The following is a 26,133-nucleotide window of genomic DNA, read 5'->3' on the forward strand; positions in this document are numbered from 1 at the left end:
CTGCACTTCCCAGCCTCTTTTGCGGTGTGGTTGGGGCCATAGGACTGATTCTGGCCAACGGGCTGAGTGGAGCTGACTTGTGTGGCTTCTGGTTTGGGACAATGAAAAATGGATGTCCATCACCCGCACTTTCCCCTCCCCTGCTGTGGTCTCTGGAAGCCAGCCTCGAGAGGTGATGTCATAAGCCCAGAAGGGCCTGGATCGCTAAGCTGCTGCATGGAAGGCAGGGACCCTAGAGAGGCACCCGACGCTCATCAAGACACAGGAGTGAGAAACAAACCCTTTTGTTCATTTCCTAAGAGTTTAGGGCTAATTTGCTAACTGCAGGACAGCCTGTCCTGTCCTGATGCAAAGGGATTTTCTAGGGTCATTTGGCCACATGGGACTTTCACCCTCCTTGTGTCTTAGAACCTGACCAGGGTTGTGCATATCAGACACACTGCTGCTTGTCTCCACAATCCCAGGAGGCAGGTATGATCAGCCCCATCTTACAGATGAGGCTGCCGAGGCACAGAGACCAAGTGGCTCACAAAGGGTCACACAGCCAGTGAATCCAAGGGTGGGATTCAAACCCAGCCTCTGTCCACTGTGCCATGCTGACTCCCCGCTAAACTGCACCTGCTTAACCTCTAAGGTCCCATTTCCGGACGAGAGCTCCCGCTGGAGACGACAGGTGTGCCAAAGAGAAAGAAGAGAAGCAGACGAGAGGGTACCCAGTCTTGACTCCTGAAGGACAGGGCTGAAGCCTCTGATAACGCCCCAAGAACACAGGACAACTGTTCAGTAAGAAACAAAATATTTTTTTTACTGCAAATTATTTGCAAATGTTCACGTTTCCAGTGTAAGTCGTTAGAAAAAGATCCCCAAGAAAAACTTGGTTTATCTAGTGTGAAAGAATGGTATAACTTACAAAAAAAATAAATATGTATTTCCACCTAAAAGAAAGATGCTTCTCTGGGTTTGAAGTCAGCAACGTAGTTCATAGCAAGTATGAATCTTGGAGTAGCAGTGACCTTCCTCTGCTTTGGGGTCTCACTGTGCTCCCTGAGAGCTCTAAACAGGACGGGCCTCGAAGGACTCTGCCTCTCCGTTCTCCTCCAGGAACACGTGGACCAGCTGTCAGAAGCCGGCCGACGTGGCCATTCCCTGGGAATGCTGCTCCTTGGCTAACCCTTCCTCCCAAGAAATTAAAGTCTTGAGACTGTTTTTCTCCCTAGAGCAGCATTTGAAGGAAAAAAAAAAAAAAAAGAAGAAAGAAAAAGCAGCAGTCACTGATATTCGTGAATGGGTCCTGTTCTCATCCTGGAAGAGACTCAGTAATGAAATGTCGAGTTCTCCACACTGCCACCTTCAAGCTAACCAGATGCCAAGGGCGAGAAAAGAAATCTAAATACCCGGAGGCACGCAGGGGGATCAACAGGGCTCATTTAGGTACCAACGCGTTGTACTTAGGAGGTACCTGGTGCTCCCTTGACCTTGACCGCTTCATAACCATTGGCAGATCTTCTCTCTCAGGGACTACAGAAGGAGAGCCATTCTAGCAATGGGTAGGAAGAGGGAGGCAGGAGAGCAGGGAGAAGACTGGAGCGGACAAGGAGCTGAGCAGCCAGGCTGGGGAGTCAGCACTGAGATGATCTCCGGGCCCAGACAGCCCACAAGTCCTGCTGAGTCCCGTCAGTGAGAAGTCCGTGGAGATGGAGGCTGGCCCCGTGTGTGACACATGTACCAGTGAAGTGGGGCTGGGACATCAGTACCTAGCGTCTGAGCGCCTGGAAGACCAGACGGTTGGTGACAGCAGAGTCCCTGGCCCTCAAGGTACTGCCCGAGGGAGAGAATGATCTTCCCAGGCCCCTCACCTCCCACCTGCAGCCCCGAGGAAACAAAGCATTCTGGGAGGAGCCAGACAAGGAAGGACGTCAGAGGCGCCACGGGCAGCTGTCGGGGGCCGGCGAGCTTCTCAAAGACGGAATCCACAGACTTTGGCTGGAGAGATCTGAGGCAGTTGGCTGGATTTGGTCACTAGCATATTTTACGAAACCCATTTCTCCGGCTGTCTGGCCACCAAACCTCCTAACAAAGCACCAAGTGCACAAGTGTGCACTCCCAGGGGCGTGAGAACGTATGTACATCTTGTAGGGGCAATGGAGGTGAGGGTGGGAGTGTTTGGGGGGGCTGCATCTCTGGGTCTCTCCTGGTGCTTCATGGTCAGTTCCAGGTTGGGGGCCGGATGGGCTGTTTTGTGTGTGTTTTCATTTTTTTGTTTTTTGTTTTTTCTTTTTTCTTTTTGGTTTCAGTAGACAGGAGGCTTGGGTTCCCCAGAACAGCGCCTCATCCCTGGATGCTGCCCTGTCAGCCCTGTAATTCCGACCAGATGCACCAGCTATGGGGCTCACACCAGGCCAGCATCTTTGGCCATGCTGTAGAAAAGACCTCTCTCCTGCAGGAGGTCCAAGGGATGGCCACACTCCCGGATTTCTCCTTTGTCTAGGACGATTACCCTGCAAGAGGAGGGGACACAGACATGAGGGACAGGGAAACAGTTGGCACCCTGGGCCCCCAAGAGCCACATGACCAACTCCCTGCTTTGGGTCAGGGCCCTAATGCCTCGTGTTAGGACTGGTGCAGTAGCCTTCCAACTGGCTGCCCATCCTCAATCCCTCCTCTTGTCACTTCTTACATTTCCTTCCCGGAGCAATCAGCTTTTGTTCGTTGCTGTGTTTGCTGTCTATATCCATACACAGCCCTCAACTAACCTATCAGGTCCCTCAGGCAGGCTCCTTCTCTGATACCTCCTTGCTGAGTCCCCAGTGCCTAGAACAGGACCAAGAATGTGGCAGGGACTTCACACACGCATGTTGATTGAATCAATAATGGAGTGATGCCAGAAACACCCAGCGTAAAGAGAGGGCTGTGACTAGACACGGGATGCTGTACAAATGGGTAAATCCCAAGGCTGACAGGCCTTCTATGCCAGCAGCATCACCTTGTGTAGTCCATGATGGTGTTGAGCCGGTGAGCAATGGTCAGGACAGTGCAGTCGTCAAACTGCGTCCGGATGGTAGACTGAATGAGGTCATCGGTTTCGAGGTCCACGGCCGCGGTGGCCTCATCCAAGACCAGGATCTTTGTCTTCCTCAGCAGAGCCCGGGCCAGGCACACCAGCTGACGCTGCCCAACACTTGAGCAGAAGAGACAAAGAGCAGGAGACAGAGTGTCACAACCACCCCTGACCCTGAGCCCAGGCCTGAGCTGGGAGAAGAGAGAAGAGACACCAGGAAAGCACTGCCACTCCCCGCTCCTGCGCCCACGGCAGACGTTAGTGATGCCAGGACATTCTTGCTGCTGACCTAGAAGCAGGCTCAGGATCATTTTCAACACAGGACTCAGAGGGGATACCCAAAATATTTGACGAGGGCAACACGGGCAGTGTGACATCACAAGATGGCCCCACATGCGTGCCTTCTGTAGGACCCTCCCCGTTGACTCTGGACTCAACCACGTCTCTTGCTTTGGTCAAGGGCATGCTGGCAAACATAAGGCCAGCAGAGGCTTGCACTGGGAATGCACACCAGGGTTTGTGCGCTCTTGCACCTCTGCCGTCACCATGACAATGTGCTTGGGCTGGTCTGCTGAAGGAGGAAGGACATGTGGAGCAGACCCTAATTGCCCCCGCGGACCCCCAGCCAGAGGAGTGAGCCACGAACAGCAGAGCCGCCTGGCCGATCACCCCAGGTGTCTGAACGGTCACTGCCACTGCTCAACACATCTGAGGCTTGGGGGTTGGCGGCCACAGAGATGGGCAACTGAGCCAGCCACTGACTAATAACACTGGAGCAGGACTCTGGTTTGCTGTTGTGCCAGACATGAATACTTTGGTTGCTGGGTCATGGGTGGATCCTGGGACAAGGGCCAACGCAGCTGGGGCAGTGAGCGGTGACTCAGAGGGCTCAGAAAAGTGCTATTAACTGACTGACAGAGAAGCTTTTCAATAGTTTAACAAGCGACAGTCACTCTCAATTGAATAAATCTGGTGGAAGGAAGGAACCATATTAGCCTTCCCGGTTATAGTTCATGGTAAAAAGTCAGTCTGGACTGAAACCCATTTCACAGATATTGAAACTGAGGCTCCAAGAGGTTAAGAGAAATTGGCTTGTCTGTGGCAGAGCCGGGACTCAAACCCAGGTCGGACACATATGCATAAGGACCAAGGCTCAGCCGAGGAGACCCGGTCAGGGCCTCGCATGCCTGCCTACCTCAGGTTCTCCCCGCCTTCTGCACACTCGTGGTTCAGCTTATCGGGAAGGGCTGACACAAAGTCCTTGAGGTGAGCCAGCTCCAGGGACGTCCAGACTTCTTCATCCGAGTACTGGCTGAACGGGTCCAGGTTCATGCGCAGGGAACCCGAAAACAAAACAGGGTCCTGTTTGGGGAAAAAACGGCAGATGGCATGTGAGGCTCACGTCATGTTGGGTAGGGATGAGGCAGAAGGCTGGGGCGTGAAAACTTCTGGTAGGGTCCCAGGGCTCCTTGGAATCACCCTTTCTGGAGACGTTAATAATGGGGGGAAAACAGTTTGGAAAACCTTGGGTTAAGTGAAATAAAATAGATTTCTTGTTGTAAGACTTTCCAGAGGCTTCAATATGCAAATGTACTGGAACCTTCCAGAAGAGAGAAGCAGCCTGAGTAATCCCTGATCATCAAGTGCCATGGATTCCTCCCTGTTCCCTGCCTACAAAGTACAGTCTTAGAAAAAATCTTAGAGAAAATAACATGACAAGTAAACACATTAGGGAATCACCACCTACAGAAATCAATCTAGAAAATCCATTTTCCTCTCCTGGCTCTTGAGAGACTTATTCTTGTCCCGACTGGAGCCAGTGGGAATGAAGAAATGATATCCAGTTAATTCCCACTGTTATTTGTATGCTAAGAGGATATTCAGTGGCAAAGAAACAGTATGGTTTCGATGAAAATAACAAAATAGGAACACATTTACATTTGTCCTGAAAATATACCTACGTAAGCTTTCAGGGTGCCCCACTGACGCCCTCGGCACACCAGACCCCACCTGTGGGATAATGGTGATCCTGAAGCGCAGATCATGTAGGCCAATCTTGGCTATGTTGATGTCGTCGATAATGATCTCTCCCTCAGCAGACTCGTTGATCCGAAACAAGCCCAGGGTCAGGGATGACTTCCCAGCTCCTGTCCGCCCCACGATGCCAACCTGTGGGGCAGGAAGGGCCCAGGGTAAGGCAGGAAGGCTGGTATCTGGGGGTTACCTCTTGCCCTCCCCCAGGGGGCCCGCATTTCAGGTATCCACCCTAGAGCAGTTCAGTCACCTGGTCGACCCAGTGTCTACACAGCCCTCCCCATCAGTAGCTTCCCAGGGACATTCCTTCAGGGGCTGTTTTGGCCAAGGGTGAAGAAGGACTTCTGTCTCGGGGCGCCTGCATGGCTCAGTCGATTAAGCATCTCACTTTGGCTCAGGTTATGATCTTGCAGATCATGAGTCTGAGCCCTGCATCAAGCTCTCTGCTGTCAGTGCACTGCCTGCTTTGGATGTCTGACCCCCTACCTCTCTGCCCCTCCCCAGCTCGTGCTCTGTCAAAATAAATAAAAAAGGGGACTTCCTTCTCTTTGTCAGCTCTTTTTATAAGTTAAAATTATAATCACTTCTTTTGATAAGTGAGCACAGATCTCCAAAGAGGGCTCGGGCAGAAGGGGTTTTCCATAAAGCCCCATTTGTTTTCAACTCTCGAAAATACTGGTAATCAGGTATCTTCCCCCTACTGTTTTTCAGTCCTTTGATGGTGAGTTTCCCATCCCGAGCTGCTGAAATATCTCAAAGATTCAAGCAGATCCCCCTGCATGCCACACCTTCTCCCCTCGACCCCAGCTGCATGAGCAAAAAAGAGGTTATGGATAGGACCGGTCTCCCTGTTCAGTGGCCAATGATGGACATTCCTGACACCCAGTTACAACTCTTGCCTTCTCATCTGGGCTCTTGAAAGGCAGGCTTCCTCCAACCTCTAACAAAAATGTCAAAGAGGAGAGTCTCATGATACAACATAAACCATAAAGCCTCAGTGAGAACACCACCCACTCTATTCTTCCCCTTGTTCTTAGAGAAATTATCTCACGGGAAGAAAACGTTCTGAGCCTCGCAGCAGGAACGGCTTAACAAATACACATGTTTAGAGATGATGGAAACACTGTCCCATGGCAGGTGACCAGGAAGACCCTTAAGTCTGATTCCTGAGGAGGGTCTAAAGGTCTCAGGGCAAGGACGTCTTACAGGAGCAGCCTGGGACCAGGGGTACATTCCAAACTTCTGACACCCTCACATGTTCATCGAGCCATCCCTACTAGTGATGACAGCATCTTCCTATTCTAGAGCTGGCAAACCTGAATGCCTGCAGGGGACAGCTAGGCACACAAGTGAGACAGGGAGGGACAGGGTGAGCTGAGAAGCTCTTGTCTGGTCTAGAAAAAGCCAGGCAGGGAGTGTAAGCCCAGTGTTGCTACATGTTCTGATCTTTCTTTTTTTTTTTTTTAAATGTTTATTTATTTTTTCTGAGACAGAGAGAGACAGAGCATGAACGGAGGAGGGACAGAGAGAGGAGACACAGAATCTGAAAGGGGCTCCAGGCTCTGAGCTGTCAGCACAGAGCCCGACGCGGGGTTCGAACTCACGGACCGTGAGATCATGAACTGAGCCGAAGTCGGACGCTTAGCCAACTGAGCCACCCAGGCGCCCCCCCCCCTTTTTTTCATGTTCTGATCTTTCAAGAAAAGCAGGAAGTGGATCTTTACAGAAGGCACACCAGATTTTTCATAATTTTCAACATACTCAGATTTCTTCCCCCCCAAAACACACAGGTGGGCCTCATTTAGTGCCCGGCCAACAGTATGCAACACACCTGGGACACTCTGAGCAGCTTTTACCTCCACAAGCCCCACCTCCATGGTCCAGGGCCGTGATAAACTGGGGGAATGAGGCACCTGGTTTCACCTGCCCCACTGTGAATGGATGGGGGAAACAAGGTACACCCACCTTCTCCCCTCCATCGATGGTGACGTTAATGTGCTTGAGAACCAAGTCCAGGTTTTCCCGGTAACGCAGGCCGTAGTCTCGGAATTCTACTCGGCCAACCTGAGGCCAGGTGCTGGGCGGAGCCGTCTCGGGGATTTGCCAGGGAGCCTGTGATCGGGGGTGGGGGGTGGCGGTAAGGGATCTTCAGTCCCATGTGACCCAAGGCTGTAGGTGACCTGCAGGTCCCCTCTGACCTCATCTCCCTCCCTCTTGCTCACTCGGCTCCCCACGGGGCTGCACTACCTCTCAAACACACCTGCGTACCTCGCTGCCGGGCCTTTGCACCTGCAGGTGCCCCTGTCTGGAATGCTCTTTCCCAAACTACCCTCTCGTGCGCTCCCTGGCATGCTGCAGATCTTCCGCCAATTCAGACCACCCCCTGCCTCTGTGCCCTCCGTCCCCCCCCCCCCCCCCGCTTCGTTCTCCTCCAGACCACCGGGCACCTCCTAGCACCGCAGGTGTGCTTTAATTCGCTTATTCTGTCACCCACGCCCCCTGGAACATCTCTGTCAGGACAGGTTCTTTGCCTGCTCGCTGTCATACTCCAGGCACACAGTAGGGGCTCCACGAGTATTTGTGGACTGTACCAATAAGCGAGTGGTCTTCTCTGGTCAGACACAAGGGCAGAGGTGTCAGTCCGAATGCCTTCTACATCGGGACACCAACTATGCAGCAACGGCTAATGAGAAAGATCACGGTCCCATGACCTCACTTCATCGTCACTACAATCCCATGAGAGGGGTCCTTTCATTATCCCCAGTTTACACATGAAGAAACTGAAACACAGAGAGGGTGAGTAACTTGCCCAGAGTCACACAGCCCCTATTTCTGAAAAGCTTCTTAAGTTCAGTTCAGCATTTCCTGAGCTCTACAACTGGATGTGCTCCGGGCCAGGCTGGAGGCTACCTTTGGGGGAGCTGAGGAATGGAGGGGACAGCAAGAGAGAACTTTCATCCTTTCTCCCCCATAAGCTTGTTACATTAATTTTCATTTACAACAAGCACAGTCCCCTTTTACAAATTTATGTATAATGCAGGGGATACGCTGTAAGAACACGGAGGGCACTGGAGAGAGAGGTGGGTGGAACTTTCTAACTGTGAAAATGTATTCTATATAAATACATATTTTTAGTAGTGCTAAGACCCTGGATCTTTACATTCTTTTGTATTTTTCAAGTATGCTCTTATTTGAGAAATTAAAAAAGTAAGTAATTAAAAGAAGTAAAAACAAAAATTTTTTAAATAAATTTAATTGCGGGGCACCTGGGTGGCTCAGTAGGTTAAGGGTCTGACTCTTGGTTTCAGATCAGGTCATCTCATGGTTCGGGAGACTGAGCTGACAGCACAGAGCCTGCTTAGGATTCTGTCTCTCCCTCTCTCTCTCTCTCTCTCTCTCTCTCTCTCTCTGTCCTTCCCCTGCTTGGGCTCTGTTTCTCTCTCTCTCTCTCTCTCTAAAACAAATAAACAAACATCCAGAAATTAAAAAAATAAATTTAATTTCATACTTCATGCACAGTGAACTGCAGGCCATGTAAATTAGATCTTAAAAACTAAAAAAATAAATTCGATGTTGAGCGTGAAAACCCCTGGTGTAATACACTCTTATTTCCACAGGGGGCGCTCGCACCATTCGGAATAATGCTCTCCCATGAAGCGGGACCTGGTTCACCTGTGTCAGAGTCTTAAGGACGGGGCATTTTCTTGGGAGGCAGTGTGCCAATGGCCACGTAACCTTGAGCAAAGTAACTTAACCCTGCGTCTTAGTTTCCTGATGCGTAAAATGGGGATCATGACAGAACATGAGCTATAAGGCTACATAAAGATTACACGAATTACTCTACATAAATTGTATCAATTACTCTATGTAAAATGTGTAGGACAGGGCTGACAGCTCCCGAGGGCCCAATATGTGTCCCTAATATTACTGGTGGTGGGGGCGATGAGGGGATCCACTGGTATTGTCACCATGATCACTGCCAATGCCACCAGTGACAGCGTGTAGACAGAAAATGGCACTTTCTAGGGGCAATGTGGCACTGATGTCTGGACACCTGGGTCCTACCCTGACCACTTGTGACCTTGGATCAGTCACTGTCCCTCCCCAGGTGACCCTCTCCTCCATCTATAAAATGGGGACTTGGGTCAAACAACTGCCGGGTTCCCCAAACTTCGGTCATGATTTTTACAACATCCACGTACTGACTCTCTTGCTGTTGACTTTCAGGGCTTTGAAACAACTGATATTTAATTTTTAAACGTGAAGATGAAACTCGTCTCATTCTGCACCACACAAGTCCCTCATACAGATATATAACAAAGAACAGAAGACAATTTTCGCTGAATAGGGGTTGTCTGTTGAAGGCACCCAGGTCGCGCTGATGAGGTCAGGTGAGGGCAGGGGAGGGCAGGCCAGGGGCCGGCTTTACCTCCTTCTCCGTTTCCGAATACTCCTTCAGTCTCTCCACGGCCACGATGTTGGTCTCCAACTCGGACGACATGCGAACCAGCCAGTTCAAGTACGTGGTGACCTGTGCACAGAAGAGTCACATGGAGCTTCTGGGGTGAGCAGGGGCTGCTTTATCTTCAGCGAGTAATTACGAATTACGCAATTTTTTGAGGTAAGAAAGGTACCGGCCTCACGTACCGCCGTCGCCAGACCGCACCTCTTAGGCAAGCACGTTTCAAAATAACCCCTGGGCCACACAAGCAATCAGAAAGGGCATCAGAAAAGATTTCCAACGAGATGGTAATAAGGGAAAACCCAATGTATCAAAATTTGGGCAATGTGGCTAAAGCCGGAATGAGAGATAAAGTGACAGAGTGAAAAGCATTTTTCCTGTCGCTGGAGGCATCCTCTTGGTTCATCAAGGGCTTTCCTTGACTGACGGGGCAATCCCGGCCCTGTGTCTCATCTCCCTCCAGCACCAGCGGGTCACTGGGCTTCTCAAACGCCGCTTGGCCCCTCACCTCTCCCCCAGCTCCTGCGGGAATTCACAGCAAAGGCCCGAGACCCTGACAACCGTAAGAGAATGCAGCTGGGGGCACCTGTCTTACCTGCAGTGAGTAGGACACCGAGAGGCCCACTAAGCCGGCGCTGAGACTGTGCCTGGAGATCACGGCGAACAGGGCAGCAAACAGGACGATGCAGTTGCCTACGCACTCCAGCCGCACGGCCAGCCACCTGCTCACAGACACACAGGCAGATGGACAGACACACCAGGAGTTGGCTCGTCAGAGATCTGGTTTCTGGCTCAAGCCGGGGAAGGAGGGAGGCACTTTGCTAACGGAAAGAATTCCCCGAGAGCTCCCGAGACAGGCCTTCGATCTGTCCTCTCACGGGGGAAGGAGAGCCAAAGGGACACGGCCTCACTAATTCCTCATTGATCTCGCAACCCCGGGGGACTGAAACGGGGTTCTCCAGAAGGAGCCTTGCCGGGAAACTAAAGCTTGCCTTTTTAAGAACCAACTTTTTTTATTTACGGAAACCTTTATAACATACCCATGTACACCCATCTGCAAAGACAGGTCCAGGAAAGTTCCTAAATACTAAGAAGTCATCAACTGTAAGAGGCAGCACTGTTGCAAAAATAACCTTTTCTTGGCAGAAGGGGGAAGGGAGAGTGAGAAATGAAATACTATTTTCAATGTAGCTGTAATGTTCCTAGATCACCCTCCTTTTAGACATGTTAAAATACATTATTTTACCTCTTGGAATATAAACAGATAACATTATTGGTTTAAAGCAAACTTCCCTAGCGTACCTCCAAGCGTTAGGAATATTAGTGATTTAAGGTGTAAAACATTTTAGGGAAATGGTGTTGTTGATCTTACAGCCCTTAAGATTCGTGTGACTGGGGGTGCCTGGGTGGCTTAGTAAGTTGAGTGTCTAACTTCGGCTCAGGTCATGATCTCACGGTTTGTGGGTTCAGGCCCCACGTCGGGCTCTGTGCTGACAACTCAGAGCCTGGAGCCTGCTTCAGATTCTGTGTCTCCCTCTCTCTCTGCCCCTCCCTTGCTCACACACACTCTCTCTCTCTTTCTAAATAAATAAATAAATAAATAAATAAATAAATAAATAAACAAACATTAAAAAAAGAAAAATTTATTTTTTATTAAAAAAATTTTAACATTTATTTATTTTTGAGAGATAGAGTGAGCGAGAGTATTAGCAGGGAAGGGGCAGTGAGAGAATGGGGACACAGAACCCAAAGTGGGTTTGAATGGGGCTCGAACTCATGAACCACGAGATCGTGACCTGAGCCGAAGTCAGACGCAAAACGAAGTGGGCCACCCGGGTGCCCCAAAAAAGAAAAATTTTAAAAAGATTCACGTGACTGATCTTCCTGGGTGTGAGCTTATCCTAAAAACAGACCCAAATTTGAGAAACTCCCTGACGATTCTGCAGGGGAAGGTCAGGTCTCCAGTGATTCATGGTCACCCCACCCAGTCTTACCTTATGGGATTATATTGTGTATGATGGGGCAACAGTTGGTTACGACACGTTGCTCCCAGGGTGAGTCACCCCTCTCCAGAATTTCCTATCCCACATCTCAAAAAACGTATCAGGACATGAGTGAGGAGAATATTCTTTTAGGGATAAGTCAGATACTTTTCTGAATTTAGTCGACAAGTAGCGAACTCCTGTCCCTTCTTTGGGACGGATGCTTTTTTCATCATGGCCATCTCACATGGTCCAACCTCAGGCTGGTGAACGGCTTCCAAAGCTCATCACACAGGGGTGGTGGGTGATCACCCCCGTCAGCTGAGAACCAGGCCACAAAAATATCAGCTGAGCCCACCTGTCACCGATGACCTTGTACCGTCAGGACCACAGCGAACGGATAGTTCCTGCAGCATTTTCTGACTCCAGAAAATCTTGCTCCCTGTTGTTCCTCAGTGCCACCGGAGTGCCTGTGCTTCAAGCTGCCAGTGCTCCTGTCTGCCTTGAATGTTATTCCGTCCTTTCCCGCCCCGACCAAGTCTAACCATCCCGTGTGTGAGGCCCTCCTCCAGGAACTAAGGCTTCCTTCACCTCCTCCCACGGGCCTCGGGTGCCCACCTGTTGGCCACGATGCTGGGGTAATAGGCCTTCTGGTTCTCGTCCACCTTCAGGTCGCTCTGGCGGATGAAGCGCTCCTGTTCCTCGAAGGCGCGGATGACGCTGACCCCCAGCAGGGTCTCGTTGAAGTGGGAATACACTGGGGAGCGGCTGACGGATTCGAGGCGTTTCAGCTGCCGGGACGAGGCCACGTAGAACCTCTAGGGGAAGAGAACGGACCAGGGAGCTGGCAAAGCCCCTCCCATGCCAGCCACCCACCCCCACCAGGGCTGCGCTGGACAAAGCCTGGACACACACGGCACCTCCGGGAGGCAAGATGGCGGAGCTGGGCTGCTTTTTAACAGGTGTCTCTGCTCACCCGATGCCAGCACAACAGAATGACGACAGCGACCACGTAATGCCAGCAGCTCAGGACCACGGGGAGCCGACTACCCTAGCACAGTTTGAAGTCCTTCCACAGAATCAGCTCATTTCATCGTCACCAGACAGCTAGGAGTCGGTGCTCATTTGCACGGACTGTCAGTAAACCCAGGCACAAAGAAGCTCGCTGACCTCTTCCCCCTCAGGTCCCCCTCAGGCGACAAGTGGCCGAGCTGGGGGGCTGGACTCGGAGAAGCCGGCTGTCAAGGGTGAACCCCTGCACTGTCCTGCCTCTCTCAAGCCACAGACCTCTAGGTTTTTCTGGACCTAGCAGCGTGGCCTTTGGCCTCCACCCGTTCCCCGCGGGCAGTCACCCCATCGGCTCTGCTCCTGCCCTAACCAGGGCAGATGGAACAAAAGCAAAGCAAATCATGCCCTGGAAGCTTCGAGGACCCGCCCTTAGATGACAGACTGGTCACGTGAGGACATTTAGTTCTCGCGGCCTTAGTTTCCTCGTCTGTACAAACAGGACCGGGGAGACTGAGGTTCCCCATTCTGGAGGTGCGAAGGCAGGTGTTTCACAAGCGACACAGCCAGACAAATGAACAAGACAGGGAACAAAGGGTGGTTAGGGACACGGCCTCCCCGCCTCCTGGGGCCCTTGTGGGAGCAGAGACCTTCCACAGAGAACTGTGAACATAATGGAGGAGTCGGACGGGCCTCCAAGTTTAGCAGCTGCTTCCTGGACGGCAGCGTGTGCGGTCACCTGAACCCACACCTGGGCAGCCTTCTGGGTCCTGGAAACTCTGTAAGCTAACCCAGCACCACGCCAGCCAGGGCAGGCCCACGATGGTTGCTCTGCCAGTCCCCGAGGGTAGGCCAGATGCCCGCTCTGCTCCCGAGCCTCTCGGCCTTGAACAAAACCCTGATGCCTCGGCCCCGCGGGATCTGCCCTGGGAGGGTTCCTCTCCCCGGCTTTCTTTCTAAACATCCCGGATGGAAATCATTCTCAAGTATTTTCCCTGCTCAACCTACTCCACTTTATTTACTGTAGAAAGCTACCCTGAGATGTATTTGTCTTTAAATTGTTGTTTGCTTACTTATTTTTAATTTTAAAAAATATTTTATTTATTTTTCAGAGAAGACAAGTGGGGGAGGGGCAGTGAGAGAAGGACAGAGGATCTGAAGTGGGCTTTGTGCGGACAGCAGGGGGCCCAACACGGGGCTCGAACTCATGAACCGCAAGATGATGACCCGAGCTGAAGCCACCCAGGAGCCCCTAAACTCAGTCTTTAAAAAAAAAAAAACTATTAGCTAGCTTCCCTTTTATTATTTAAAAAAAATTTTTTTAATCTTTATTTATTTTTGAGAGAGAACATGTGAGCAGGGGAGGAGCAGAGAGAGAGGGAGACAGAATCTGAAGCAGGTTCCAGGCTCTGAGCTGTCAGCACAGAGCCCAACGCGGGGCTGTAACTCACAAACCGCGAGATCATGACCTGGGCCGAAGTTGGACGCTCAACCGACGGAGCCATCCAGGCGTCCCGCTAGCTTCCCTTTTAAACTCTATTCCAGGAGACATAATCCACCCCACCAGACTCACCTTACTTTTTCAGAAACCAAGTGCCTGGTGCTTGTAAATAAAAATAACTGCTTGCTGGGCACCTGGGGGGCTAGGATGGTTATGCATCCAACCGCTGATTTTGGCTCAGGTCACTATCTCACAGGTTCATGGGTTTGAACCCGGTGTTGGGCTCCATGCTGGCAGCACGGAACCTGTTTGGGATTCTGTCTTGCCCTCTCTCTCTGCCCCTCCCCCAGTCGTGTTCGAGCTCGCTATCTCTCTCTCTCTAAATAAATAAGCATTGGGGTGCCTAGGTGGCTCAGTCAGTTAAGCGTCCGACTTCGGCTCAGGTCATGATCTCACGGTCTGTGAGTTCGAGCCCCGCGTCGGGCTCTGTGCTGACAGCTCAGAGCCTGGAGCCTGCTTCGATTCTGTGTCTCCCTCTCTCTCTGCCCCTCCCCGTTCATGCTCTGTCTGTCTCTGTCCCAAAAATAAATAAACGTTAAATAAATAAATAAATAAATAAATAAGCATTAAAGTAAATAAATAAAGGGGCTCCTGGGTGGCTCAGTCAGTTAAGCGTGCAACTTCGACTCAGGTCATGATCTCACAGTTCCTGAGTTCAAGCCCCAGGTCGGGTTCTGTGCTGACAGCTCAGAGCCTGGAGCCTGCTTCGATTCTGTGTCTCCCTCTCTCTCTGCCCCTCCCCGTTCATGCTCTGTCTGTCTCTGTCCCAAAAATAAATAAACGTTAAATAAATAAATAAATAAATAAATAAGCATTAAAGTAAATAAATAAAGGGGCTCCTGGGTGGCTCAGTCAGTTAAGCGTGCAACTTCGACTGAGGTCATGATCTCACGGTCCGTGAGTTCAAGCCCCAGGTCGGGTTCTGTGCTGACAGCTCAGAGCCTGGAGCCTGCTTCGGATTCTGTGTTTCCCTCTCTCTCTCTGCCCCTCCCCTGCTCACACCCTGTCTCTATCTCAAAAATAAACATTTAAAAAAATAATAAATAAAATAAGTAAATAAGTAAGTAATAACCGCTCGACAAGCACCTGCCTGAGCCAGGCAGCAGGCCACAAGCTAAGGTACTTGGAGCTGTGACTGGGCAGTTTTTCAGACACCAAAATATTCCATAAAAGCAGAAATGCCTTCTTCCAAGCAACAAGGACGCCCCAACACAAGTCCACATCGGCTTATCTCTTCATCTTTTTATAAAAATGACTTGCTTTTAAATTAAAACATTAATGGGTAGCCATTTAAAATGCTGGGGGTTGGGGGAATGATACAGATGGGAATATTAAAAAAAAAAAATCACACTGCAGCCATTACACTCAGATAAGCACTATTCAAATCTCAGTGTATAACCTTCCAGATCTTTTCGGAGGAAAGAGAAAGAACCTACGTGTATCGAAAAGCCACTTTTTAATCAAGATATAACACACATTATGCTGAAAAATGCACCGAATCTTTACAGCTTGATGAAGTTTACATTCATTCACACCTGCACCCCCACTATCTGACCAAAATCTAGAACATCTCCAGCATCCATAAAATTCTTGTGTCCTCTAGGTCAAAACTCTCAAGTTATTTCTAGTTTGAGGCTATTATGAACCAAGATGCTAAGAATGTTCTAGCACTTTTTTTTTTTTTAGTAGATGCATTCTCTCATCTCTATTACATATATGCTGAGGAAGGACTGCTGGGTGGTGAGGTAAGTGTGTATTTAGTTAAAAGTCATTAAACAAACAAACAAACAAATTCTCCCATAATCCCAACCCTTGGGGACACCAAGTTTTCCTTTTCCTCTCACTGCTTCCCTTTCTGGCCCTGCACATTATGCTTGCATCTTGGTTATAGTAACAGTGTGTATATAATATGATCCTTTGCTGAACTGTCTTTGTTGTTTAAAAATAAAATCCATGGAGGGGCACCTTGGTGACTCAGTCGGTTAAGCGTCCGACTTTGGTTCAGGTCATGATCTCATGGTTTGTGGGTTGTTGTTTTTTTTCTTTTAATTTCTTTCAATGTTTTCATTTATTTTTGAGACAGAGAGAGATAGAGCATGAGCAGGGGAGGGGCAGAGAGAGAGGGAGACACAGAATCTGAAACAGGCTCCAGGCTCTGAGCTGTCAGCACAGAGCCCGACGTGGGGCTTGAACTCATGGACTTTGAGATCATGACCTGAGCCGACATCAGATGCTTAACCGACTGAGCCACCCAGGCGCCCCCGGTTTGTGGGTCTGAGCCCCGCGTCGGACTCTGTGCTACAGCTCAGAGCCTGGATCCCGCTTGGAATTCTATGTCTCCCCCTCTCTCTGCCCCTCCTCCACTCGTGCTCTCTCTCTCTCTCTCTCAAAAATAAACATTAAAACATTAAAAATAAATAAAAAATAAAATCGGTGGTATCACAACAACATCTCCATAATTATCTCCATTAAGGAACACGAGATCCCATCACTGAGTGAAAAAAAAAAAAAAGCTGGCACCAACTTAAAGAGAACACAATGAGGGTGTCGCAGTGGGTCCTGCTCTCTCTGGTTCCAACCTTCATTCATGCACACCAACCACGGGGCCACAGGGTGGTGGAACCTGGGGGACAGCTGACGACCAAGGGCTCTGGACCCCGCGTGAGCAGGCCACGGCACAGCCTGATGCGTGGAGATCTTGGCAGCTCTCGCTCTTGTTTTGTGCTGTAGTGATTGGCTCCCATCTAAACCACTGTCTCCCGCCAGCAACTGTGCTGCAGGTAACCTTTTCGGGGCAGAAAGGGGCAGTGCAGCACCGTGGTTACCAACGCAAGCTTTAAAATCAGACAGACGTGAGTTCACACTCCCAGCTGCACCACCAGGGCCTCGACATGGTCCTCCGTCAGCTGCAAGCACAGTTTACGTGGCCATCACCTAAACAACCACACTGACTCCCTTGCTGTGTTTGTTTCCCTTCCTCGGTCTTATATTCTGAAATACACATTGATGGCTGGAGCTCCAGCAACCACCTTAGACCATGAGGTCAACTTAAGAATGGAAGGCTTGTGCAAAGCTGGGAAAACTTAAAAGAAAACCACAACAGCGATGAAGTCTGGGACATTAACAAATGTGTGCAACTGCCATACCAGAGCTGAAGGGCCCACCTCTAAATTTCTACTATGAGAAAAAAATAAATAGAAACAACAAACAAATAAGTAAATACATTTCCACTAGGAGAGAGAAAGACAAACATCTTGTCTGAGCTGCTGTTATTCACATCTCTATTTTCTGCAGGGGGGCTAAGAACTAAAGAATTTCATAAAACTCTTTTAAGTTTATTTATTTTGAGAGAGAGAGAGAGAGAGAGAGAGAGCGCACGCATGTGCACATGGGTGGGGGAGAGCAGAGAAAAAGGGAGAGAGAGAATCCCAAGCAGGCTCTGTGCTGTGAGCACAGAGCCCAATGTGGAGCTCGATCTCCCAAAACCATGAGATCACGACTTCAGTCGAGACCACAAGGTGGACGCTTAACTGACTGTGCCACCCGGGTACCTCCATAATGTTAATAATCTATTTTAATAATCAAGGTGTCTTTACTACTATAGCTTTTCTCCCTTTGAGAGGTATTGAAAAGTGACAAACACCAGTTGGGCCCTCTGCCGGCAAATCGCGCACAGCGCCGTGCCGCGGAAATGGGAAGACGGCGTGAGGCCCGGACTCACACGGGAGCGTGAAACCCAGGAGGGCTCCTCCTGCAGCCCCGGGACCCCGCCTCTCACCTGCACGAAGAAGTAGATGAGGCCCAGCGGCGGGATGATGATGGCAGCGATGGGCGTGGCCAGCAGGATGATGGCGCAGGCGCCGATGACGTTGAACAGGGAGCCCATGAACATCTTGATGACCTGAGGGATCATCGAGTCCACCGTGTCCAGCTCCTTGGAGAAGCGGTTCACCAGGTTCCCGCTGGGGGTCCGCTCGAAGAAGCTCATGGGGGACCGGAGCACGTTCTGGAGCAGGTTCAGGTGCAGGCGGCGGGAAGCGAAGATCCCCCCGATGGACAGCGCCATGGAGTAGCCGAACACGGAGATACCTGCAACGTTCTGGCGGTAAACACCACAGTGGGGCCCAGGCCCGGGGTGGGGGCGAGGACAGGCCATGCAGACGCAACAGGCCTGCACGCTCAGCTTCGAAGAAAAACGGCAACGGTAATGACGAGAGTCGTGGCTGCTGTTTACTGAGGACTCAGTGTCTATTCAACACCGTACAAGAGTTTTACATGTTAATTCTTTAAAAAATTTAAATGTTTGTTTTTCAGAGAGAGAGAGAGAGAGAGAGAGCGAGCACGAGCAGAGACAGAGAGAGACACAGAATCCGAGGCAGGCTCCAGGCTCTGAGCTGTCAGCACAGAACCCGATGTGGGGCTCAAACGCGAACCATGAGATCGTGACCCGAGCCGAAGTCAGATGTTCAACCGACGGAGTCACCCAGGCGCCCCACATGCACCTAATTCTTTTTTTTTTTTTTATTAAAAAAAAATTTTTTTTTAATTTATTTATTTTTGAGACAGAGAGAGACAGAGCATGAACAGGGGAGGAGCAGACAGAAAGGGAGACACAGAATCTGAAACAGGCTCCAGGCTCTGAGCTGTCAGCACAGAGCCCAACGTGGGGCTTGACCTCATGGACCACAAGATTGTGACCTGAGCCGAAGTCGGACGCCTAACCGACCAAGCCACCCAGGCGCCCCCACATGCACCTAATTCTTAAGACTGACTCTGTATAAATCCTATTAGCACCCATTTTACAGAGAAGGGAGCTCAAGGTCAGACAGGTGAACTCCTCTGCCCTCGATACAGTCAGCCAACCAGCAGCAGAGTCGGGGTTCTGATCCAGGAAGCCTGCTTGCTCCAGGGTCATGCTCTTAATCTGTATGCCACATTCCTCTAGACCAGTGGCATGCAACACAACTTTCTGGAATGATGGAAATGTGCTGGACTTATGCAGTCCAGTGTGGTCGCCTCCAGGCACGTGTGGCTACTGAGCACTTGAAATGTGGCCAGTGCCACTGAACAGCTGATACTGTTACTTAGGTTTGACGAACTGCAATTCAAAGAGCCACACTGTGGCCAGCGGCCACCAGAGTGGACAGCTCAGCTCTGGAACAGACACTGCTGCTGTGTGAGGCAGGGAAACATCACACCCACTCTGTGTCCCACCTTCCCTCAAGGACAGTTTGGAGGCCAGTCCCATGCCCAATGACGAGGTGTTAGGGATGAAGAAATCTGGGAAATCCATGTCTACTCTTCTGTTTTTTTTTTTTTTTTTTCAAAGCCATCTCCTGGAGACCATGAGACATCGGTGGCTCCTCTGAACAAGCCACAGCGAGACAGCCGTTCTTTGCAAAGAGACTTCATAGGGATGGAGAGGCTTACTCTTGGGAGCAGGGGCTGAAACAAGTGGCTGCAGCCAGCGCTGCCCAACTGTGTCTTTGCCACCTACCAGCTGTGGGACCTTCCCGCAACCTCTAGGCACCGGGGGTCCTCCTAAGATGGCAACAATGATACGTAAACTTGTAGCACTGCTGAATGTGAAGGGCAGTGTGCCGCTGTACAGAAAGTACTCAAATGTATCAAACCTATACTTACGTATCACAGACACTGAACACACGTAGGTAGGGACAGATGCACACTGCTTTTAGGAGTCTAAACACACCGCTCGGTTAGCATAGTGTAGCACAGTGATCAAGAGCAGGGGCTCCTGGGCCAGACCACCTCATTCAAAGCCAGCCCTGCCCATGTATTTGCTGTGCAACTTCGGGCAACTTACTTAGCCTCACTGGGGCTTAGAGTCTCTATTTCTTTTCTTTTCTCTTTTTTAAAAATTAATTTATTTTTATTTACAAAATTTTTAATGTTTATTTTTGAGAGAGATAGAAATACAGATGGAGTGCCTGGGTGGATCAGTTGGTCAGGCATCTAACTTCGGTTCAGGTCACGATCTCGTGGTTCATGAGTTCGAGCCCTGCGTCAGGACCTGTGCTGACAGCTGGGAGCCTAGAGCCTGCTTCCAATTCTGTGTGTCATTCCCTCTCTGCCCCTCCCCTGTTTGCACTCTGTGTGTGTGTGTGTGTGTGTATCTCTCTCTCACAAATAAATAAACATTAAAAAAAAATTAAAACGAAAAAGAAAAAAAAGACTACAAGCAGGGGAGGGGCAGACAGAGAGAGAGGGAGAAACAGAATCTAAAGCAGACTCCAGGCTCTGAGCTGTCAGCATGGAACCTGATGTGGGGCTTGAACTCAAATCACAAGATCATGACCTAAGCCTCAGCCATGATGCTTAACTGACAGAGCCACCCAGGTGCCCCTACTCATTTTTATTTTAGAGAGACAGAGTGTGTGCAAAGAACATGGGCAGAGGGAGAGAGAGAAAATCCCAAGCTGGCCCCATGCCCAGTGCCGAGCTCAATGTGGGGTGTGATCCCACAAGCCTGGATCATGACCTGAGCAAAAATCAAGAGTCAGAAGGGCAAGTGACTGAGCCACCCAAGTGCTGCTACAGTCTCTATTTCTAAAATGCAGAAAATACTAGCTGTGACCTCATGACACCTGCTGCAAAAGCAAAATAAGTTAAAACACCCAAAAATGTTTAGAACATAACCAGCACCAAGTAAGTGCTCGGTAAACAACAACACTTACTTTTAACGCTGTTGTGTTTGGGGACCTTCGTGGAACCACAAGAAAGGTACACAGGGTTTCTCAATTTCGTCACTACTGACACTTGAGGCTACATCATTCTCTGTTGTGGGGGCCGGGCTATGCACTGCAGGACACCTAGCGACCCCCCTGACCTCTACAAGGCAGCTGCCCCCCCCGCACCGTGACAGCTCTAAGTACCTCCAGACATTGCTAAATGTCCCCCCAGGGGACAACATTGAGCACCACTGGCATAACCGAGTTCCCACTCTCAGGGAGCAGGTTAAAGTCCACAGGTGAGAGTTTACAGAAGCCCTATCACCCTGACACAGGAACAAGGGGCAAGGGCCCTTGCTTGCCAAGGCTCGAGGGGGCTGCTGTTCCTCAGCTTTCCTCATCTGTAAAATGGACACATTGGAGTGCTCTTCATCTCCTAGGGCCCCATGAAACAGAGCATTCAAGAAACATTCCCTCTACAAGGTATCTGAGTGTCTACTAAGTGATAGGTACCATTCATGTGAGTTTGGCTTAGTTTGGGGATCTGCAAAACCCTGACAAATGGGGGACCCAACTGCATAATAAGACATGGAGACATTTCAAGTGGCCAAAATTGGGTGGGCAGAGGAGGATGGGAAGGAGACGGCCCCTACCTTGCAAAATGCCCAGGGCGCCGTAGACGCTCAGCCGGACTTTGGTGTGCTCCTGGGTCCCGTTGACGATGGGGTCATCAGTCCAGAGGCTGAGCCAATAGTTAGAAGCCAGGGCAGCAACGTTGTTGCACAAGAAAAGGAAGATGCTCAGAAAGGAGATGAACAGTCCGATGGCCTTCATGTAGTCCCAGTACACGGACAGCTTGACCTGCAGACCCGGGGACAGAAGGCATTCGGAGGGTGTTCCCACCACACGCATCCAAGGTCAGGCACTCCAACAGCGCCTGTGTGATCCAGTCCCCCTGCCCCCCCTCCCCGTGCTCACGCCCACGGCACAGTCCCCCTTAGTTGATGGATAAAGTCAGCAGGAGAGAAAGTCAAGGTCTCTGCCCTCATGGAGCTGCCGGTCAAGTGGCAAGACAGACATCCAGCGTCCAGGTGAATGTGTAATTATAGAGAAGGGCTGGAGCAGTGCAGGATTCCCTCAGAGCATAAAACTGGGCATCACGACCTGACCGAACGGGGAGGTAACCTGACAATTTCCCTGAGGAAATGATGACCAAGAACGGAAAAAAAAGCACGTAGGGCAGAGGAAGCAGCATGTGCAAAGGCCCTGAGATAGGAAGGAACACAACACGTTTAGGGAACCGAAGGGAGGCATGGGTGGCTGGAACACGGTCGAGCTACAGAACGAGCAGCGGTCACACCACACGGGGCCTGGAAGATCCTGTTTAGCATTCGGAGCTTTACTCCAGGTCCATCAGGAAGGTGTGACCTGTGGCCTAGCAACCGAGACCAAGTGCTACCTCCCCCGTTTCCTCTCAACGTGAACACCGACTCCACATTGGTTCCACTGGCTCCTGGATGGTCGGTGCTGGCTTAGTCTGTTCCTCGGCTCCAAAGGGCAACCAAGGAGGACTTCTCCTACTCCTCCCTTCCCCGTGGAGCCCAGGAGGAGGGCTAAATAATTCTGTGTAGTTGTTCAAAGGGGGGCCTGAACACCAGAGACAGGGGCAGCCTGCTTCGGGCCAGCCCTAGGCCCAATCTGCCTGGCTCGGTTTCCACAAACGCCAGGTATCCGTCCTTGTGTGGGTGTGCTCGTGGTCACTTCAAGCTCTCATGTGCTGAATTTGGGGTCATAAAAACCACTGATGTGAATAACAGTCGGGCTGAAAGGTTAACAGGTGAAAGCCCGGAGGTCTCACGTGTAACTGAGTGCTTCTTTTTGACTTTTATTTTGCCCCGTTTTTCCAACTGAAATGGGGGGTGGGGGGTGCGGGGCTGTTCCAGAATTACCATGTTTTTGTCACCGTTTGGCTCTGTCACATAGCCAAGCAGCCTGCTGCTGATCCCGGAATTACACTGCGGGACTTGGGGACCTCCCCAGCAGCAGCAGAGCATGGTGGGCGTGGGAGTCCAAGATTTCCGAGTGAGCTTGCTGAGCCCAGCTCCACTCCCAGTCGAGCTCCGGCAAGTCACAAGCCCCTGCTCTGTTTTCCTGGCATATAAAAGGCAGGTAATACCGGGCGGTGTGGGATTAAATAAGCACTAAGTGGGCCCGGCATTCCTTCTCCGGTCTTTGATTTGGGGTCACTCCCCTGGCTCCCCAGAGGACCAGCGAGAACAGGAGGGAGGATACACTACAGCCACCTCCACCCCTGACCAAGGCTGCGATGAGAAGAGGAGAGAAGAAGCCTGAAACGGAGGATTCCAGGAGCTTCCGGATGCATCCAGGTAGATCTGAGACAACGGTGTCCTGACCTCGCTTGTTCCTGAACCACCCCACGTGGGGTGTTTACTTCTTATTTTAAAAATTCCATTCCCCTTTTTTTTAAAAAACATACCACATGTATTTTTAAAAATAAACTCTGGATCGTTACCATAAATGGAAGATTATTGACACACGGCCAAAACAGGGGAGCATAAAACACATACAAGAAAACAAGGGCCTGAAACCAATTTTCCCTGGGACAACAAGACGTCAGCGCCTGTCAGTGCTACAGACTTGAATGTTTGTGTCCCTCCAAGTTTGGATGTTGAGATCCTAACCCCGAGGGAGATGGTATGAAGAGGTGGGGCTCTGGGGAAGTGGTCGGATCCTCAGGACGGAACCCTCACAACGGGGTTAGTGCCTTTAGAGGAGTGGCTCCACAGAGCAGACGGCTGTCTGCGAACCAAGAAGCAAGCCCTCTCTAGAAACGCCTGCTGGTACCTTGGTCTTTGGCTCGCCAGCCTCCCGAAGTGCTAGCAATAAAGGCAGGTTGCTTCTAAGCCACCTAGCCTATGGTTTTCTGTGACAGCCGCTCACCAGACTAAGACAGGCATAAAAGATAAACGAGCATCTAACTCAGACTTTCTAGGTAATCATCAGGGTTAAAACAGAAATCAAAGACTCGCATTACGCAACGCGACAGAGATGTTATCTCAGAGGCAACCTTACCTTGTACACAACTTCCCACACGTGGGAAGGCAGGATTTAGAGCACCCAGGTCACCTACAGAAAGCCCCCAGCTGCTCAAAGGAGGTGGTGGTCAGTAGAGCAGAGGCTACAACCATCAACCCTGGAGTCTGGCTGCCAGGGTTCAAATCCTAGCTCTGCCGTCCCCTGGCTGCGACCTTGGGCAAGTCATTTAGGCTCTCGGGTCCCTGTTTCCAGCACTGGGAAATGGCACTTTTATAGGCTTGTTGAGGGGCGAGACACCAGCGAACATAAACAAGGCATTCTGCACAGGGCCCCGCACGCAGGAACGCCAGCCACGGTCCTCACCTGTCCCGTTTGAGCCTTGTCTGCCTCCACCAGCTTCCACGCGTCCTCGTCCTGGGCTCCAGCTTTCTGCGGCTCGGCGGTGCTCGTGTGGTGGCGGCTAACGTCCCCGCTGTAGGAGGAAGAGTTGCTCAGCTGTCTGGGGAAAGCAGGGCACACGAGCGTCAACCAAACGGGAGCCTCGGGGACAGAGGCAAGCCCAGCAGAGCATCAAGCTAGTTCAATCCTCTGATTTCACAGCCGTGACCCAGGGAGGGGACCCACGACACAGGACCCCACGGAGAAGATGTTCCTTCACACAGGCAGTGCTCAAGAAGCATCTCTGGTCTGCCGGTGGTCGTCATCAGCTTTAAACACCACGATACACTATCACCGATCGTGTGGCCCAAAGCCCTCTTTAGAGCCTTCCCCGAGGTAGCTCCACCCCCGGGGGACTTGTCACCCTGGAGAATGAGGCAGGCGTGTGTGGGCATATGCACAAGAATGCCCTCTTGAGCCATGGCTCAGTCCCACACGGGCAAAGCGATGGGATGTGACTTCCATCCTGGTTGGGGACTCTCCCCACTGCCTTCTTGGTTTGCAGGCATTCATGAAGCCTGTAGGCTCCTCAGGCCAGCTGGGAGCGGAAGGGGCTCCAGTTAGAAACTGAGGACAGTGATCCGGCCCCTGAGGAACTGATTCCTGCCAACACTCATGTGAGCTTCATAGTGGATCCTTCCCCAGCCGAACCTTCAGATGAGACCCCAGCCTGCCAGGAACCTCGGATGTGGTTCGTGTGAGACCCTGAATGGACGAAGCGGCTCAGCCGTGCCCAGATCTTCCAAAGCCACAGAAACTAGGAGATGACAAGCCACTAAGTTTGAGGTCATCTGTTACATAGCAACTGATATGCCCAGTGTCCCCGACGCTTCTGCTCAGTCCGCTCATGGTTCTCCCTGGCAAGCCCCCCACCGTCACCGCCCGTAGGTCCCAGGACCACCTCCAGGTGCTGCCTTATGTCAGTTTTCTCAGCAAATTCTCCAATCGCAGCAACCATGACCAACTGATCACGTGCCTGAATCCTGGCAGTGCCCCCACAGCCCCGGGGTGAGGCTCCGTTCTACGTGACTTACACACATGTAGCTAGCTCACTGCCTTGGCGGGTGCGCCAACAGAGCAGGGATATTTCCACCTGTCCCGTATAACAAAAATCAGGAGTCTAGGGGGCTACTGTGTGCAGTGTTCTGATGGGAGGAGCTACTCATGCCAATTTCCTTCCCAGCCCCGTGTCTGTGGAATCCACCCCCACCCGGAGCAAGATAACTGCAGGCAGCCCCAGCTCACCCAGTTAGAAGTGAGTGCTGTTTACTGGGTGCTGACGGAGCAAGGTGCTGTGCTGAGTACTTCTCAGGCACTACACGGTGTCCATCTCACTACAGCCAGCCCCCTGCAGTAGGTACACCGCAGACCCTATCTGACACATAAGAAAACTGAGGCACAGAGAGGTTAAGCAAGCAGGCTCACGGAATGCTGCTCCTCCAAATCCCAAACCTTCTAGCTGAAAACAACCTCCTTTAAAGCAGCAAAGCCTAGACCTTTGGGGCACTGGCTCAGAGACCAGGATTGGGTTCAAATCCAAGGTGCTGGCAGCTCAGAGCCTGGAACCCGCTTTGGATTCTGTGTCCCTCCCTCTCTCTCTCTCTCTCTCTCTCTCTCTCTCTCTCTCTGTCCCTCCCCCGCTTGTGCTCTGTCTCTCTCAAAAATAAATGAATGTTAAAAAAAAAAAAAGTTCAGTTTCTCTCCAGCTGCATGACTTAGGGAGAGTGCTGTTTGCTCATCTATAAAATGGGAAGGTAAGATTTCAACAGACCATACAGGGCTGGTGCCATGACTGGCTCCTAATGGTGGACTGAACATCGTGGTCGCTACCAGTGTGACCATTTTGATTCAAATACTGGCTCTTACAGCCTGACTAGTCCAGGCCCCTCTGAACGACTTGAGCCAAG

The 26,133-nt window shown here is 50.9% G+C and overlaps 1 protein-coding gene across 2 annotated transcripts in view; it reads right to left on the minus strand.

The window, feature by feature from the left end:
• Positions 1-779: 779 nt before the first annotated feature.
• The window catches only part of ABCC1 (ATP binding cassette subfamily C member 1), a 140,853-nt gene continuing 115,499 nt past the window's right edge, over positions 780-26,133 (minus strand). Inside the window, exons 21-31 of one of the 2 annotated variants that reach the window (XM_043560445.1) lie at positions 24,152-24,287; positions 21,385-21,592; positions 17,821-18,131; positions 12,155-12,354; positions 10,150-10,276; positions 9,522-9,623; positions 7,058-7,204; positions 5,069-5,227; positions 4,254-4,420; positions 2,984-3,178; positions 780-2,498 (exon numbers count right to left, since the gene is read on the minus strand). In XM_043560445.1, coding sequence (XP_043416380.1) covers positions 2,390-2,498; positions 2,984-3,178; positions 4,254-4,420; positions 5,069-5,227; positions 7,058-7,204; positions 9,522-9,623; positions 10,150-10,276; positions 12,155-12,354; positions 17,821-18,131; positions 21,385-21,592; positions 24,152-24,287 — 1,861 coding nt within the window. In that variant the 3' untranslated portion in view covers positions 780-2,389. The remainder of the gene's footprint in view (positions 2,499-2,983; positions 3,179-4,253; positions 4,421-5,068; positions 5,228-7,057; positions 7,205-9,521; positions 9,624-10,149; positions 10,277-12,154; positions 12,355-17,820; positions 18,132-21,384; positions 21,593-24,151; positions 24,288-26,133) is intronic. The other variant, XM_043560446.1, reaches the window with a different exon arrangement.

Source organism: Prionailurus bengalensis, chromosome E3, assembly GCF_016509475.1.
Source record: "Prionailurus bengalensis isolate Pbe53 chromosome E3, Fcat_Pben_1.1_paternal_pri, whole genome shotgun sequence".
In the NCBI taxonomy this organism is placed as follows: Eukaryota; Metazoa; Chordata; class Mammalia; order Carnivora; family Felidae; genus Prionailurus; species Prionailurus bengalensis.